A 19,776-nucleotide genomic window follows, 5' to 3' on the forward strand; every position below is an offset into this window, starting at 1 on the left:
TAGAACATAGTCTGGTTGGACGCATTGGGTACCAATCTCTGTCTCGGAACCAATCAGTGGGAGTTTGTCTCACTGCGTAACCCGGGAAGGGGTACTTAAGGTGCCGAAGTCATGTGGTTTGGGGTTCCGGTCAAGAAGTTGTTACTGACTCCGTGGTCCTGGTCCTCCTGACCTGCCCCCCAGGGGCCCTCATGGCCTGGGGTGTGGATCCATCAGTTTCCGAGCCTCAGAACTAGCTAGTTCGAGGTGCAGTAACTGGAAGGATTCTAAGGTGTTCCGGTGCCTTCTCAGGTTTTGGAGAGGCCCAGCAACTCTACATGCGACCAGGGGAGGACTCTTCCGTAAGAGAGTCACGCACAAGGCTGGCTGCTCAGTAAGAGCCTGGAAGCTGAGCTGCCAAGGACATTGATTGAATCCACAATTCTTACGGTATCGCCGGACCGGCTGAAAGATTCTGGCACAGTAAGAAAAGTTCCTACTTCTACCCTTCCAGTTGTAACTAAGTTTCAAGTTTCCAACCAAGTCTGCGTGAGAGACTTTGAAAAGCTAGAATTACCTTTTGGCTGCTAAACCCAAAACTTAAGGATTTATCCAACAGTTAAAGAGTCCAGTTGCGAGCCGGTGTTCCCTGGACTGTGTACAGAGAGAGACTTTATTTAAAGTCAACAGTTCCAAGCACCTGAGCTAAACTCTACCCTGATACCCTCTATTCCCAACTTGGAGACAGTTTGTTCAACCGTTTTAGGCAAAATATAAATCCTAACAAGGAATTCAAGTGTCGGCCTCTACAGTTACTGGGTTATCAACCCTGGGAACCCCTAGACAAGGACAACGAGTACGAGCTGGAGGAGGTAATCGGTAAGCCCGAATCAAATTCAGCCGCTCCTTCGGGGGTCAGTGCTACATAAGTATTTTAAAACAATACAGTGCCAGTACCTAAATTTGATCTGATATTGGCTTCTTGCAATACCCTGTAGAGAAGGGTTCAGAGAAGCAGCACAAGTGACCAGTTGTGCTGCATGTCAATAGAAGGAGAGAGCGAAGTGACAGAGAAGTGAGCTCATCATTCTACTGCTTGTGTTCAGTCACAGGCTGGGGGAGGGGTAAGACCCATAAATATAACTTAAATACAGCAGAAAAATATCAGGTCTACTGATGCTGTCATTGGCTGATTGCCCAATGGATAGTCAAACAAACAAATTCTTTGGTACGTAAAACAGTTATATGAATTTCATCTGTGTGCTTAGCTGTTTGCATTATTCAGCTTTAAGTTAGCCATAGATGAGCAGATATATTCCTGACATTTATGGGTGGTGATATATCTGCCCTTTCTTTGTCACAGTTGACTAACCTGAAGGCTTTAACCTCCCTGGCGGTACGATTATTTCAGATTTTTGATGCTGAAAGCGGTACAATTATTTTGCATGACAATTTGGCGTTTTATATTGTAGGCCTGTAATTCTTAGGAATAACTCACTTAAATCTGTCCAAAACAAGAGTCAAGTAGACATCCCGGGTATGAGAAAGTTTGAAAGACGAGATCATAAATTATAATATAATAAATAATTATAAAAAAATTAATAATAAAAATGATTCAATGATGTAATCAAATAAAAAACACTGACTTTTTCTCAGTTGCAGAATTGTTGCTGTCATTACTTTCAGTGTTTGATGACGAATTTAGCCACAAATCACTATCGCTTAATTCTGCAAGTGATACTAATTATTATCGCTGTTTTCTAGCTGGTCTAAAACCACTTTTGATGTAAAGGGACGGTTTTGGTTGCTATGGACAATCTCCAGTTTTCCAGGCAGAAAGAACAGTATTTATGATATAAAAGTGCAAGCAGGGCACTGGACAAACCACTAGGGATAAAAGGGATGTGAAATGAATTGATACAGTAATTTCATCTGTAAGATTACAGTGTACTGTATATATATTGTGTTTTTACTTTTTAAATTTGGCGCCGTTCTCCATTCCCGTGCTCGCAGGGAACGGAGCTCGGCTCTGTGATTGAGCAGAGGATGGCTCACACACAGAGTGGGGAGGACATCGCAGGATCCTGGGGACAAGGCAAGTTTGCTGTACCTGAATCCTGCGATGCAATCCTGAGTGTGGCTCGGGGGTTATCGCTTTTGGTGCTGAAGATCCACCCCATGCCACACTCGGGAATACCGTCAGGGAGGTTAAAGCTGAACCCCAGGCAGATATAGACAGCACAAAATAATGTCGCTCTGTCATTAAAGTGGAACTAAACTGTATCTGAGCACCACAAACTGCAAACACACTTTAATTCATTTTAAATATTCAAAGCACACTCACCCATCTTTTAGAGCAATCACTTTGAAAAACTATTTCTCGCCATGGCCATGAATTTTATCTGGTATCAGCTTATTGCAATCTTATGTACTGCAGAGCTCAGTTAAAAAAAAAAAAAAAAACAATACCAAGGATTGGAATGTAAATATGTTTATTTTATTAATCATTATATGTTACATTTTATTCCTAAAACCATCAGTAAGAAGTACGCCCCATCAGGGTGTGCAGGTTAAGTCATCAATAGCCATGGTGATCACAGCCACCTCATTACCTGCTTCAATCAACCTTGGTTATATCTGTATTATACAGTGTATACATAGCTACACTATCAATACAATCACTATCTACTTGTAGAAACCGATACTTCATTGAGTGGCCCAACCAACTGAAGACATGACATGGGGATGCATTTTATACAAATATATTTTTGGGTGCACAAGGGTTAGACAGTTGTTACCTGGGTGTGGGGAGATTACAGTTATTTAGCACTAATACAGTGAAGTTCTTACATAAAATGTAAGTACATATAGAAGCAACCCAGCTGCAAACTTTACAGTGATGGGACCTTTAGGCTGGGTTCACATCGCAGCATGGAGCAGCTCACAGCAGGTGGTCGGTGCGTCCCCATTCACTGCTTCAGGTCCAATTTCAGTCTGAATTTTTGGCTAAATTTGGACCTGAAACGGACCAGAAGACTCACAGGACTCCTGTGCAATTCGCACCGGAACCGCTCTGGAGATGTGTGAACCAACTCCATAGAGAGCCACTCACAATCTCCTGACATGCGAATTGGATGCAGAGAAACCCACATCCAAATTGTAATAGTGTGAACCCAGCCTTAAAGTGTATGGATGGCCAAATCTTTTTGTTTCGAATAGAGTAGGGAGGAGTTAAACCCTCCAGTTCTTTTTTTCTGTCTGTGTAGAGATTTTCCCTCACTTCCTACCCTGAATATATAAGGAATCTTTGCTAAATCTTTGCTAAATGAAGTAATGCTCTTCTTGGATAGTTGTCACCAGAACACGCATTGAAAGATTTCCCCTTCACATCTTGTACTTGTGACAGATGCAAAATTTTGGATTTGCCATTACGTCCTGTGTCAGGGACAATGATCACCAGGACTAATAGAGAGGATGAATTTCCAAAATAAAAGTTTCATCCAAAAGAAAAAATAAATACTTATACATTGACTTTAAGCTCCTGGTGCCCTTCCAAAGATGCCCTTCCAAAGATGCCCTTCCAAAGACTTTTACAGAGGGTGAACCTCCATAACAGTAAAAACCTAATTTGTAGAAAGCAGTAATGGTGTAACACCAATGTCATAGAGTCCAGTAAACTGTTCTATGAAATAACTGGCAGGAATGGGAATGGCTAATTCCTAAATATGTATATACAGTATATATCTAATCGATGACCTATTGAGTTTATTTACCACAGGTACTTATATAGCGCTGCCAATTTACACAGCCCTTTACATTTATATATTGTACATCCTCATCAGTCCCTGCCTTCATAAAGCTTACAATTTAGGTTCCCTAACTCACATTCATACATATACATACTAGGGCCAATTTAGACCGGAGCCAACTAACCTTCCAGCATGTCTTTGGAGTATGGAATGAAAACTGGAGTACCTGGAGGAAACTCATGCAGGCAGAAGAAGAACATGCAAACTCCAGGGAGGTTTTGCCATGGTTGGGTTTCGAACAGACGACCCTAGTACTGCCAGGTGGAAGTGCTAACCACTTCAGCCAATTACTATACTATTAAAAGCCTTATTAAGGGGGAGTATCTGAATCCACAAAATATATTAGATTTCTTTTTCAATTAACTTTTCTGGACTCTATAAACAATGATGTGGGGCCATTACCGCTATAAATTTACATTTCCCTCAGGACCCCCCTCTTGTTGGGTTACTCTGGTGTAGGTGAGCAGCCTCACTAAAATTAGTCAGATTAAAGCGCAGCTCCACCCAAAAGGGGAAGCTCTGCTTGTTCGCATCCTTCCCTGGCACATTTGATCTACGACATTTCCGAACCTCCTTCCTTCCCCCTGCTGCCTTCTGGGACACACACACAGGTCTCAGAAGATGGTGGTGGTTCAGAAAGTGCAACGCGGCTGACACCTGAAGGCTTCACTGCCAGTTTTCCTTACTTACAATGCCGCGGGTGCACCCGAAGCCAATTGACTAATCAACTTGGAGTGCCAACATTACAGGATCACTGGACAGGTAAGTGTCCTTACATTTAAAGTCAGCACCTCTTTGTGTTCAGAGGATATCTTTGGCCTTGTAAAAAAAAATGGATCTCAAGACTACAGGGGTTGGGGGTTGTATGCAGGTCATACACACTCCACTTATTTTTTTTATCTGATCAACCATCAGTTCCAAACTATTAAACATTTTAGATAACAATTGTTTTATATAAACACCAAATGCAAATTTGATAAGTCAGTCAATCGCATAACTTGCAATAACAAAAGTCAATAAAAGTTAGTTAAATGTTACCCTGAAAACTTTGGTTTTGTGCTTACATTGAAAATTACGCAATCAGTGACAATTTTGAACTGGTATTGAAAGAAATATCAATGGGACAAACTATTTGTCAGCGATTGTTTGCCTAAACATTTGCAACCCATCCAATCATTTACAGCTACATCAGGATGTTGTGAAATAGGTCTTAGAGGTCTAAGTAGTAATTCAAAAATATTCAGCATTGACTAGATGCAGTCAAAATAAGCAATCAATTGGTTTATCGAATGCGTGAAACGATATACGGTACGTATGACCGAAATATAAGGACTGCCATTGCTTAGCTGACCTGACAAAGAATGCAAATCAAAGTCAAACTTTTATATATATTTGTTCCAACTTATAGCCTCCAAAAATATTGAAGCATAACATTTTTTACTATGTCAGCCATACTGTAATTTCATTGCTTTCTAAAAAGAATACTCCATTTTAATCTGCAGAAAAATTCAATTTTCTAACACTGATAAAGAAAAAAAATTTGCATATCTTTTGGGCAACTCAGGAAAAAACAGGAACCCTGGAAGGGGGCCCCAGAAGAGGAGGATTGAGGCTGCTCTGTGCAAAAAAAAATTGCGCAGAGCAGGTATGTACAACATATTTGTTATTAAAAAAAAAAAAATAGAAAAAAAGATCCTTTACAATCCTTTAATGCAGAGCTGGAGAAGTACCTGCATTATATGTTAAGCTGACCATACTTAACTCAATATGTGTTTTATTCAGGGTGGATGGAGATGGAGAACCTGCAGCTGCCTAAATACAATGGCACTGACTGCATCTGATAGGATTTAGTCATTTTTCGGATGATCATTTTCCACCTGGATCAGTTGATTTTGAAATCTACCTTTGTTAAACCAGATGGTACTTGTAGGGCCACCCTTGGCTCGAATTAAGGCCAATTCAGCAAGCATTGGCTGGAGTTCAAGCTGTCTATGGCCAACTTTAGATATCAGTAGTTTGTAGCAGAATGGTAGGGCCTCTCCACTCTCATACTATGAAAAATTCTAAGATACTACAGACATAATACAAAAGATGGTAAGAGTCTGTGGATATGATACAGAAGATGATCAAAGGCCGTGGACAAGGTAGGTGTGTGGTTGGAGACTGAACTCCAACAGTCACAGTAAAATTGCTAGAAATCACTACCAATAGAGCCCCTACCACATCAATGTTCCCACCGTTACCTGAAAGTTCAAAAGAGACACAGGCTGAAATCGGGACCTAATTATATCCTGAGGAATCAAACATCAAGCCTGAAATGCATCGAAATCCAGTGAAAACACTGTATCTTATATGAACTTGTCTTGACAATTCTTCCTCTGTCACCTCCTGCAGCATTCGTTTTATGCTATCAAAACGTCTTTAGATCACCTGCCGGACCATCTATACTCCTCATCTTAATCCATGTACAGTAAGTCTTCATGTCTCCACCACCCTGTAATAACAATATTCTAGAAGAACATGAACGAAGCTTGACCCGATTCCTGGCTACAGAAGAAGAAAGTGCAATGTGCAGAAACCTTTAGCAATTACCAAACTGTATTAATTTATTTCTGTAGAATGCTCCAACCTAAAATTTTCCAGACTGTAATCTACAAACAACAATGCAATGGGAAGCCCCTGACTATCTTGCTACACTCTACTGTTGGATGTGGTGTCACTGGTGGCTGGTGTTCAGCTTCCACTTGCTCCTTACACTGCTCCAATGGAAGAATTATTCCATAGCTTATTAGATAGCTCAAAAGATCAATGGTGTCGGTGGGAACTTATCTAAGAGGCAGAAATTGCTTATTGCTCAAGAAACCCCTAGCAACCTCTGGTGGAACCCTGATGGATCACGTGAAAGTAACCCCTGCTACATGTGGGTTTTACAGGTTCAAGACAGATTTACATGACTGATAAGGCTGCATTGATGGGCTGTAATCCTTATTTTTCTCCAAATTTCTTTATTTAAAATTTCATTTTTTTCCCCTGAAACTTCCCTCTTAAAATTAAGGTGTGTGTTATATGCTAATAAATATGGTATTTAAAAAGATTACAAAATTATTTGAAATCAATAATTCCACTGTAAAGGAAATAATGTGGATGTCAAACAACTGCTAATTTGTCCAGGACTGGTTGGCCCAGCCAATTCAACTCAACCTTATACAACCAGACAGTTTACACCAATTCAACCTGCATGAGAGATGTGATGGTTTAACAAAAACAAAATCTCATGCTGTCTAAAAATAATATTACAGCATGATTACAGCTCACAATTGCACATACAGGCAAATACAGGGCTTTCTGAAGACTCCTCAACAAAAAGATAGAGTTGTTTGGTCACAGTAACAGTAGACATGCTTGATAGTTTATCAGGAGAAAAATATAATACCAACTGTAAATCATGATGGTGGTAATGTTTGGGGTTGCATTGCTGCTTCAGGGGCTGGACAGCTTACAGTCATTGACTCAATTATACATTTGGCACCATATTATAGTGTGCTGAATAAGATTGTGAGGCCATCATTTCAAAAGTTAAAGTGGGTCTGGAAACAAGTCTTTTAATATTATAATATTATCACACTAGGAAATGAACCAAGGAGAAGTATTAGAGGGTTTTGGACTACCACAGTCCATAACCCTCTAAAGGAAAGCCACAAAACATTGTGCAACTGAAGGAATTTTGCATGCAGAAGTGGTCAAACATTTCAGAGACTAGTGGGCAGTCACTTTTGCTAAAGGGGCAATACCAGATTTGATACAAAGGCTATACATGCTTTTATACATCTAATAATATTGTTATTGAATAAATGATGGAAAATGCCAACGATTCTTATTCAAGTACATCACCTTTATCTGTAGGCACTTATTGAATACAGATCTATAATGCTTGTTTGTTCAAATATGTTGAAAAAGTCAATAGTTTCCATGGGGTGTACTTACTTTTTCACATCTCTGTATTTTCTCTGGGGTTTAATTGAAGGTGAATAGCAATTCAACTCAACACACATATACAGTGCACTGCCTTACATTGTAATAACGCATCTAAACTGCAGGAACACTAAACACTCACAAGCTTAGATCCGATTGGCTCCTGCTGTATACCTTGAAGCACTTCACACATTACTACTGCTATGCACAGTGCCCAATAAAAGAATCCTATTTGTGTGTCCACCTGTGTACTTCCTACAATTACGACTTCCCGATCCTCAGTGTACAGAGTGTAAATCAGGACGATGAATCATACGGACAAATCACACTATCAGATCCAACATCACATTCAGACAAAGCAAGGAAATTAACAAGAGCTGGGAGTGGAAGAGCTTAGTAAAACATATAAATACAGTAAAATATAGAATTACAGTAAAACACACCAAGCAAGACTTTGAAGTATATATTTATAAAATAAGTTACATAATATAGACAAAAGATAAAAATACTATTTTTTTTTCGCACTATTTTGCAGTTTTCTTATCCTGGATGGAGATTTACAGTAAAAGTTCTATGGGGTTGCTTTAGTAAAACTGGAGAGTGTAAAATCTGGTGCAGCTCTGCATAGAAACCAATCAGCTTCCAGGTTTTTTTTTGTCAAAGCTTAAAAGCATAACTCCCCCCCCCCCCCCCCCGGGAGATCTATGTACATTACAAGGATTATAACAAACTTTGTTGAAGCTTCCTACCTTTTGTTATTCTGAAGAAATCCACGTGTCTCTGTACTGAGTGGGTCTAATGGGAGTGGTTTTATAATTATCAGTCAGCTGTGCAGCTGCAGGGCATTAATGAGGAAATCTGCTGGGCCTGCATCCCTTTAGACGTGCTCCTATTGGAAGTATCGCACCAAAAATTTTATTTTTGTTGCAGGGGATGCCTGAATTTCAACTTGTATATTAGGCAGACTTCTGGGAAAATTGGTGAGCCAATCACACAAGCAGGAAATGATGTTTCTTGGGAGTGGTCAGTACACATTGTGTACAGAACAACTCCAGGTAGCCATATTGCATTGCATTTATAGAAAATGACAGCAGCTGCAGATTGAAAAGGAAAGGCAATTTTTAATAACATTGAATTACAATATGACGTGTGTCACAATTGTATACGCTATATTATTTTTTCTTTATTTGCTATTTTTTTTCTCCACGAAAGTGGAGTTACCCTTTAAGGGAACAAGTTAGAAGCTGATTGGCTACCATGCACAGCTGTACCAGATTTTGCACTCTCCAGTTTTACTAAATCAACCCCACAGTATTCTTAGGCCAATGGCAAACTAGCAATCTGAGAACTTGCCAGCGACAGAATCGCTAAAATGTGCGCTCACATGTCTATGTGTGGCTCCTTCATTGGCTGGATGAGTAAGACGTCACTCAAAAAAACACTGCAGAATCTAAGTAGCCAGAGAGCAAGCAAAGCCTTCCTTATCCAGCAGATGAGTGTCTCACTGCCCTGCTGGGTCCTAAAAGATCAACACTTGTGAGTTCAAGCCAGCACTAGGACCACTAATGCAACATGGGCCTTACAGCTAAACTAAATACACAGATGGAATACATTTGGCTCTGCCTGCATTGATTCAATGAGCAGACAGATGATGGTTCCCGCCGATCTGCAAGGTGACAGATTTGTGTAAATTTCAAGTCTGGTTGAGCAGAATTAAAATATTTTGACAGGTAACAGCTCACATATACACTATATGGATTAATATTTATAGAAACCTAAAATCTAAATGATCAAGTTCAGGTGCACAAAGCTAGCTCTATAAAGACATGGTTTCATGAGTTTTAAGCCTCATACACATGACCGGATTTTCGGCAGACAAAGCATCAAACTTTTGTCCGAAGGTGTGTGCCGTGAATTTTCTTGCATACAAACAGCACACAATTGTCAGCCAACAAACACGAACGTAGTGATGTACTATGTGGAATTTCAGCTCTTGAGCGCTGCCCTTTGGGCACCTTCTGTTAAAAACCTGTTTGGTGAGTATTGATTCCGAGCATGCGTGTTATACTTTCGACTTTTGTGTGACGGACTTGTGTACACACATCACAAAAATCTGACAACAGACTATTGTCCGGCAAAAACTTAGTAGCCTGCCATCCAACATTTGTTGCCCGAAAGTTGGACAACACTAATGGTTGGATTTTAGGCAAACAGTCTGTCTTCACACAATTCCGTGCCAAAAATCTGATCATATGAACGAGGGTTTATGCTTTATTTTATGCTGCATTCATCAAAGTCGCATGACAAGTCATTTTCCATGTTTTCCAATGATAACCATTCATATACACTACCATTCAAAAGTTTGGGGTCACATTGAAATGTCCTAATTTTTGAAGGAAAAGCACTGTACTTTTCAATGAAGCTAACTTTAAACTAGTCCTAACTTTAAACAAATATACTCTATACATTGCTAATGTGGTAAATGACTATTCTAACTGCAAATGTCTAGTTTTTGGTGCAATATCTACATAGGTGTATAGAGGCCCATTTCCAGCAACTATCACTCCAGTGTTCTAATGGTACAATGTGTTTGCTCATTGGCTCAGAAGGCTAATTGATGATTAGCAAACCCTTGTGCAATCATGTTCACACATCTAAAAACAGTCTAGCTCCTTCCAGAAGCTACAAAACTGACCTTCCTGTGAGCAGATTGAGTTTCTGGAGCATCACATTTGTGGGGTCAATTAAACGCTCAAAATGGCCAGAAAAAGAGAACTTTCATCTGAAACTCGACAGTCTATTCTTGTTCTTAGAAATGAAGGCTATTCCATGCGAGAAATTGCAAAGAAATTGAAGATTTCCTACAACGGTGTGTACTACTCCCTTCAGAGGACAGCACAAACAGGCTCTAACCAGAGTAGAAAAAGAAGTGGGAGGCCGCGTTGCACAACTAAGCAAGAAGATAAGCACATTAGAGTCTCTAGTTTGAGAAACAGATGCCTCACAGGTCCCCAACTGGCATCTTCATTAAATAGTACCCGCGAAACACCAGTGTCAACATCTACAGTGAAGAGGCGGCTGCGGGATTTTGGGCTTTAGGGCAGAGTGGCAAAGAAAAAGCCATATCTGAGACTGGCCAATAAGGACAATGACCCTAAACACACCTCCAAATTGTGCAAGAACTATTTACAGCAGAAGCAGGCAGCTGGTATTCTATCGGTAATGGAGTGGCCAGCACAGTCACCAGATCTGAACCCCATTGAGCTGTTGTGGGAGCAGCTTGACCGTATGGTACGCCAGAAGTACCCATCCAACCAATCTAACTTGTGGGAGCTGCTTCTAGAAGCGTGGGGTGCAATTTCTCCAGCTTACCTCAATAAATTAACAGCTAGAATGCCAAAGGTGTGCAATGCTGTAATTGCTGCAAAAGGAGGATTCTTTGACGAAAGCAAAGTTTGATGTAAAAACAATGTTATTTCAAATACAAATCATTATTTCTAACCTTGTCAATGTCTTGACTCTATTTTCTATTCATTTCACAACGTATGGTGGTGAATAAGTGTGACTTTTCATGGAAAACACAAAATTGTTTGGGTGACCCCAAACTTTTGAACGGTAGTGTATGTGTGACTTAAAGAACTTCAAAGTAGTTTATGAACTAATTTGGTCAGATTTCATGCAACTTGCAGTCCATAGACTTCAATGTTAATCCTCTAAAGTTGCATGAAAGGTGTACCTGACTGTTATACAATGCAACAGTTGTGTCACAGTTGTCCATTATCACTGGGCAAAGCCAAAGTCATATCCATGTTGCACCCATTCAAAGTGGCATCAAAATTGCACTCCTAAGTCAGCACAACTTTGGAGTTGTACAAGTGGGAATGGAGCTTTATGTGGTATAATGCCGCGTACACACGGTCGGAATTTCTGACAACAAATGTTCGATGTGAGCTTGTTGTCGGAAATTCCAACCGCGTGTAGGCTCCATCAGACATTTTTTGTCGGAATTCCCGACAAACAAAATTTGAGAGCTGGTTCTAAAATTTTCCGACAACAAAATCTGTTGTCATAAAGTCCGAGTGTGTGTAGACAGTTCCGACGCACAAAATTCCTCGGAATCAAGCAGAACAGCCGCACTGGCTATTGAACTTAATTTTTCTTGGCTCGTTGTACGTATTGTATGTCACTGTGTTCTTGACATTTGGAATTTCTGACAACATTTGTGTGACCGTGTGCATGCAAGACAAGTTTGAGCCAACATCCGCCAGAAATAAATTCAAGATTTTGTTGTCGGAATGTCCGATTGTGTGTACACGGCATAACTTTTGTAGCCTGTACAGGGCCCTGCCCCCAACCTTACTAAACACCATTTGGATGAATTGGAACACCATCTGTGACCCAGGTCTCCTCATTCAACATCAGTACCTGACTCTAGTAACACTCTTTTTGCTGAATGGGCACAAATTTCGAGACTTGTTCCAAAATCTTGCAGAAAGCCTTCCCGAAGTGTGGTGGCTGTTATAACGCCAAAAACGGCCAAGTCCATATTAATTTCCATGGTTGGGGAATGGAATATCCAACAAGTCCATATAGGTATGATGGTCAGATGTTTACAAATGTTTCACCATTCAGTGTATATATTTCAAATTTGTGTTTAGCAATTTGCTTGTATTAAAAGGGCCAGTAGACCGAAGATTGCTGACTCCACTATACATGAAACAGCTATTCTGAACATTCAAAAATGTGTATGCAAAAAGTTCCTTTACCAACACAGAAAAAGAGATAAATGACCTTGCATTCACTGGGCAACTGATCACATCCTTTATCATCCCATGTAATTTGGCTGTAATTTAGGCTGAGAAAGGGCTAATTTGCAGGTTAATTATTAGGATTACCAATAGGAAGTCACCTGCGTGCAGGTCAGAAAAAGATCTCCTCTTGGAAACAGACCTTCAAGGGTTATAAAATGATTTTCTATTACTAGCTGAAAATACTCTTATGCTCCGTAGACACGATTGGACTTTCCAACAACGAAACTATGGATTTTTGCTCGAAGGTTGTTGGCTCCGACTTGTCTTCCATACACACCGTCACACAACTGTTGGCCAACAATTACGAATGTGGCAACGCTGTGACGTACAAGACGTATGACGAGCTGAGAAAAAGAAAGTTCAATAGCCAGTGCGGCTCCTTCTACTTGATTCCGAGCATGTGTGAACTTTTGTGCATCGGACTTGTGCACACACGATTGGACTTTCGGAAAATGTGTGAACCTGCTAGCCAGTTGGCGGAAAGTCCAACAACAAATGTTCAATGGAGCATACACATGGTTGGACTTTTAACCAACAAGCTCACATCGAACATTTGTTGTCGGAAAATCAGTTTGTGTGTATGGGGCATTAAAAGCACATTTATAAACCAGTTTGTATCTAGGTTTACTGTTATGTGCACAGAACTATGGTGGCATTTCCAAGGAGTCAACTAATAGTCCTGAAAATGGAGTCTCATAAAGACTGATTCCATCCTAATGACAGCTGACTCTACTGTCCGTGTGATATGAGGGGCTTATTTGATTGAGCAGCATTTAAAATCATGGAATTCACAGCAACAAAGAGGCTGGGAACAGTGAACATGAGATATCATCATGCCTTCTACTTACTTATCTCAATGGATTTCCCTCCAAACAAGAAACAAAGATGTATTCCATTAAAAGGGGGCTGCAGCAAGAAGAATACATCATTTTAAAGGTAACGTTTAATCCACTTTTCGAACGGACTAGGTCCGACGGAATGAATCTGTCGGATATTACGATCGTGTATGGGCTCCAGCGGACTTTTTTTCCCCAAAAGTCAGACGGACCTAGAAATAAAACATGTTTCAAATCTTTCCGACAGACTCGAGTCCGGTTGAAAAATCCATTTGTCTGTATGCTAGTCCGATGGATGAAAACCGACACTAGGGCAGCTATTGGCTACTGGCTATGAACTTCCTTATTCTAGTCCGGTCGTACGTCATCACGTTCGAATCCGCCAGACTTTGGTGTGGTTGTGTGTGGCCAAGTCCGTTCATTTGGAAAGTCCGTCCGAACTCCGCCGAAAGTCCATCGGGAAGACCTAGTCCGTCAAAAATTCCGGTAGTGTGTATGCGGCATAAGGCTTCATGTACAAGGGACGTTTTTACAACCTCTTCTGAACTATTTAACTTGACAGATAATAACCAACATTTAAAACATCAGTTTTGCCACGTCTACATGCCATGTTTAGCGGGGTTTTGGCACGTTTGCGATTCGAAGCATTCTATTTAAAAAAATATGATTTTTTTTTTAAATAGTCAAAAATAAAGAAACGCCCCTAAAGGAAATGCGGCTAAACACAAGTTACCACGTTTAGACGTGTTTGGCGCTTGAGATGCCTCTAAACTCAGCTTCTGAACCCATTTTTTGCTTTCCAAAAAAAGGCTCTAAACTCAACTAGAAATGACTATTAACAACCATATGTACATGTACTGCTGATAAGATGACATAGAGGAGAGTTCAGGAGCAGTTGAAAAAAATGGCCAACTGCTCCTAAACGTCCGTTTACCAGCAGCAATGTACATGAGGCCTAATGCACATTGTGAAAGGCTCACAGTGTGCAGTGAAATCAGTGCAGGAGAGGAGTCTTCACAACTGTACAAGACTGACTACAGGGTAGAAATTGTGTTAATTGTAATTATCAAAAGCTGCACAATGTTACTTTCCTTTGTGTTGTCTTATCTAAACTTGTATAAAGTCCATGCCAAGTCATTTAAATGACAACTTGAGATTTTTGGCTCTTGGTATATTTGCTCTGTAATATTTTGTTAATGTTCATATTAATCCAAAATCACACTTACATTGCCATCTTGTTAACCTCTGGCTAAATCTCTCTCACAGTGCTTAATTTAAAGGCTTGGTTTTCACTAGTGCGACTTGGGACTACAAAGTCACACGACAAGTTGTACCCCATGATTTCCAATGAGTAACATTCATATCTGTGCGACTTCAAGTCGCAGCAACTTCAAAATAGACCCTGCACTACTTTGGTCCAACTTTGATGCGACTTGAGGTCCATAGACCTCAAGAATACATATGCATTGCTTTAAGACGTATCAAAATCACACGATTTTCAGGCTGCAATAGTGGAAACATAGTCTAAAGGACCAAGCATGACACCATACAACCTGCTTTGCATGACACCATACTATCTGCTTCGCATGACACCATACTATCTGCTTTGCATGACACCATACTATCTGCTTCGCTTCGAATGACATCATACTACCTGCTTCGCATGACACCATACTACCTGCTTCACATGACACAATACTATCTGCTTCGCATGACACCATAATATCTGCTTCGCATGACACCATACAACCTGCTTTGCATGACACCATACAACCTGCTTTGCATGACCCCATACTATCTGCTTCGCATGACACCATACTATCTGCTTCGCATGACACCATACTACCTGCTTCGCATGACACAATACTATCTGCTTCACATGACACCATACTACCTGCTTTGCATTACACCATACTACCTGCATTGCATGACACCATACTGTCTGCTTCGCATGACACCATAATATCTGCATTGCATGACACCATACTATGTGCTTCGCATGACACCATACTACCTGCATTGCATGACACCATACTACATGCTTCGCATGACACCATACTACATGCTTCGCATGACACCATACTACATGCTTCGCATGACGCCATACTATCTGCTTTGCATGACACCATACTACCTGCTTCACATAACATCATACTAACACTAACTTATGTAATCTGTGTAAGAAAGATGTATATACTTATCTATGCTCAGGCCGCTCTGGTCCGGTCACATGATCCGGCTCTTCTGTGTCAGTCAGCACCGCTTGCTGGGGAGAGAGGAAGGAACGCTGACAACAGATGGGCCATGGCAGCCTATGGGTGATGTCACCGCTGCCGGGCATTGCCAGTCGTTGTTGGCACTCCCTCCTCTCCCCTGCAGCCGGCGCTGGCTGACACAGGGGAGGCGGATCACATGACCTGACCAGAGTGGCCTGAAAATAGGTAAGTATACAGACCTTTCTTCAATAGATTTGTCAACATTGGCATTAAGAGGGGGGGTGGAGCATTTTTAAGATTAGTTAGGTATAGCCTGTGCGTCCACTTTAACACCATGCTTTCTATGTTTCAGTTAGATCTATTTCCTTTTTGAATTTTAGCCATATTAGAATAGGATTTACCTATACTTTTATTAGATTCATTAATTAATGTTTCCTTCGGGCGTAGTAAAGAATCATTTCATATTTGAAATTTTACGCAATTCGATTTTGGGTCTTCACAATCATCTGTTTATTTTAGAGCCCTGAAGGAGTGGGGGATCTTTGTACTCTCAAAATATGTTGGCTGTTTATATTGACTTGCTGTGAATGAATTATCATTAAAATATTTTGGACTCTCAGTTCTAATCTGGTGCTTTCATTGGAGGTTCTACGGGTTTGATTTACAAAAGGCAAATAGACTGGGCACTTTGCAAAGTGCAGTTGCACTCTAAAAGAGCAGTTGCTCCAGAGATTAGTAAAGGAGCAGGAACTCTGCTGACTTCCATCATCCAATCACGTGCAAGCAGAATTGCAGTCTTTTAAATTTTCCTTGCACGCGATTGGGTATTCTTTGCAAAGTGAAGCTTTACCTCATTTACTAAGCTCTGGAGTAACTGCTCTTGCAAAATGCACAGTTTATTTGCCTTTAGTAAATCAACCTCTAAGTCCACCTTGTACTGACTGGCAGCCTAGTTAACACACAGCATAATATGAAACTCCAGTTAGATCAATGTAGCTGCAGACTCAGATATTAAAGAGGGGAAGTGGTATCAGTGGACCTATATTTTTAATTCTTTCACACGTTCCTGACAGACCTGGTCCCCCATAAAAAACATTTTCCTTTAATACCCCATTGGAGCACATTGGAGCTAATGTTACGTGGCACAAATAGATGTAAATATTACAGATTTTTTTTTTTTAAGTTTCAGTTTTACACAGAATGAGAAAAGTTACAACGTCTGCCATATTTCTTGGCTTGGCCCCCACTAAGGAGACTTTGGGGTTGATTTACAAAAACTGGAAAATGCTAATTCTGGCGAAGCTCTGCATAGAAACCAATCAGCTTTTTTTTGTCAAAGCTTAATTGAACAAGCTGAAGTTAGAAGCTGATTGGCTGCACCAGATATTGCACTCTCCAGTTTTAGTAAATCAAGTAAATCAACCCCTTTGTGTCACTACCTGTCCGCTGATGGAAGTTCAATAAACAAACATCTTTCTTAGAAAAAACTTCTATCATGTTTTTTTGCTGTCTATGTCCCCAACTGGAGAGATTTCCCCTCACTGTGAGTCATTGGGGGTTATTTACTAAAGGAAAATCCACTTTGCACTGAAAGTGCACTTGGATGTAAAGTCGCTGTAGATCCGAGGGGGACATGCAAGGAAAATAAAAAACAGCATTTTAGCTTCCACATGATTGGATGATAAAATCAGCAGAGCTTCCCCTCATTTCAGATCTACCCCTTAGATTTAGAGTGACTGCATTTCCAAGTGCACTTGCAGTGCAAAGTGGATTTGCTTTTCGTAAATAACCCCCATTGTGTCACTGTAAGGGGAAATTTGTCCTGGTGACCACTGTCACTGGGACAGAAAGCTCAATTCCAGGCAGATATAAACAGGCAAACAATAATGCAGCTCTAATCAATACATAATGAAATGTATTTTTGAAATACATGCAGTGTAAGTACTCAAATTTGACCTGGTATCAGTCTCTTCTACAGCAGAGCTCAGATTGGGGGAGGGAGAAGTATCTCAGAGAACCAGTAAGGTGTGCTGCACTGCAAGGAGCATCCTGATAGGTGGAGAGAGCAGAGTGAGAGAGATGCGCTTATTCGTTTTATGCTTCTTCTTTAACTGTCCCATCAAAGGCTTTAAAGTGTTACTAAACCCAGGACCCTGCATTCACTATATCTGGTCTCCCACAGTACACAGAACATGGAAATGCAATTATTTTAGTAAATCTAAACGTCTAAATACATTTTCTCATCAGCAGTATATAACAGTCTTATGCCTTCTATGAGTAACTGGGTAAAGCTTGTAGGAGTTGTCATTCTGCTCTGACTGTCCGATGAGGCTGCAGGACCCCTGACCCTCTGGACAGTGCTGATTGGCACCCTCCCAAGAAAAAAATAAAAAATAAATCTGTAGCAATACACACAAAACTGAGCATGTGCAGTGTGCCCCCAAGGCTCTGTTCTATCAGGAGATGGATTGGGGACAGTGGAAGAAGGGGAGGATCAGAGAAGACAGGTTTAAACAGCCTATTAACACAATGCGGAGGATTAACACCTTAGGTTCCACAGTGAGTATAATAAGCATACTTTACTGCATATACAGACGGATTTTACTGCTGTGGGTTTAGTAACACTTTAAGTGACATAAATACAAATTCTTTGGTGGGTAAAACAGCTCCCATAGATGTACAGTTTTCCATCTGTGTATTTAGCTTCTTGCCTGGAGGTTATTACACCAAAGCAGGTGAAAAGGGGGAGATCAGAGGTAGAGCTTCCCCTCTTTTTGGAAAGATTTACACATCTCCAGGACAGGAAGTGAAAGGAATTATTTCAGCTGGAAAAAATAAGAACCCAACAGACATTGTAACCCTTTCCCATTGTAATCAGTTTTAGCTGGATCAGACCTTCTGAGACCCACATCCATCAACCATTCTCACTAAATCTCAATACCACTTGACATTCCTCATACATAAACACTGTCCTGTGAAAGATAAAACAACAAATGTGCTAAACTGTCATCATTAAGATCTAGCTACAAGGATGTATTACAGGAATTTCCATATCACGGATGACAAGATGGCTACATACATAGAACATCATTAAACAACAAACCGATAGGACACCGATGAGGTATTTAGATAGCAAAGAAAAAGAAATTGTAAGCACAATACTGCGCAACACAGACTGGGAAGTACGGCATGTCTTTTCAAGGTCTCTTTTTTTTCCCCCTTCTTCAGAAATGTTTATTTTAGTAGTTGTCAGCCCGAAAACAAAAAAAAAACTCCATTAGCTTTAGGTTATTCTGTTAATAAAAGCTCTGCGTCCTTTTTTTTTTTCTTTAGCATAGCATCCTGATATAGATAGAGAATTATCAACCAAAATGCTCACAGTAGGTTCACTTCACATTACACATTTGAACTTCTTGTGTCTCCTCCGTCTTTATCTGGTTAAAATTACCCGACCATTTTTCTTTTGGATGGTGGGATGAGATGGCAGGGGAGATCGTTGGGAAGCTCATGACCTTCTAGTTTAACCTTGATGAGGTGATTGGCTAAGGCAAACTCTTCGTCGTCTAGCAAGCCGTCCTTGTCTATGTCGGCCAGTTTCCAGATCTTGCCTAGCACCGTGTTAGGCAGTTTGGACTTTACCATTTCCCTCTTGGCATTGGCCCCAGTGACCTTGCCATTGACCGGAGACAGAGTGTAGAAGATTTCATCGTACATGGGCTTGTCTCTGGATACCACCCAGTCTGCATCATCGATGCCTTCTCCTGCCCCCTCGCCATAACCGTGTCCAAATGGGCCATTCTGGGTGCCCTCAAATGCACCTCCCTTGACTATCTGAACTGGTTTCTGAGTTTCCTCCTGTCTAACTAGGACCATCAAGTGAGCGATGTCATGTGCTAACATCTCATCCACGGTTTCCAGAAGCTTGTTCTTTATGGGTTGGAATTTTGTGAAGTCTTGGGATTGTAGAAGATCCTAAGCAAAAGAAAAAAAAGAAATTTAGAAGCTCACACAACAGGTATTTAATCTGTACTTGCAGCGTTTCTGAAGTAAAACTCAGTGCACAAAAAATTCCTAATTAAATATGTTCTTCAATAGCCACAGAGGAAATAAATCCACTCTGTGTTCACTAAATGAAACAAAAGAATGCTTGTAG

At 40.5% G+C, this 19,776-nt stretch overlaps 1 protein-coding gene across 2 annotated transcripts in view; it reads right to left on the reverse strand.

Moving 5' to 3' along the window:
* Positions 1–18,635: 18,635 nt before the first annotated feature.
* EHD3 (EH domain containing 3) overlaps positions 18,636–19,776 on the reverse strand; it is a 94,561-nt gene continuing 93,420 nt past the window's right edge. For both annotated transcript variants that reach the window (XM_077485877.1, XM_077485878.1), the window contains one exon: positions 18,636–19,595. In XM_077485877.1, coding sequence (XP_077342003.1) covers positions 19,068–19,595 — 528 coding nt within the window. In that variant the 3' untranslated portion in view covers positions 18,636–19,067. The remainder of the gene's footprint in view (positions 19,596–19,776) is intronic.

Source organism: Lithobates pipiens, unplaced genomic scaffold, assembly GCF_037356315.1.
Source record: "Lithobates pipiens isolate NorthernLeopardFrog02 unplaced genomic scaffold, aLitPip1_a1.2 Scaffold_18, whole genome shotgun sequence".
In the NCBI taxonomy this organism is placed as follows: Eukaryota; Metazoa; Chordata; class Amphibia; order Anura; family Ranidae; genus Lithobates; species Lithobates pipiens.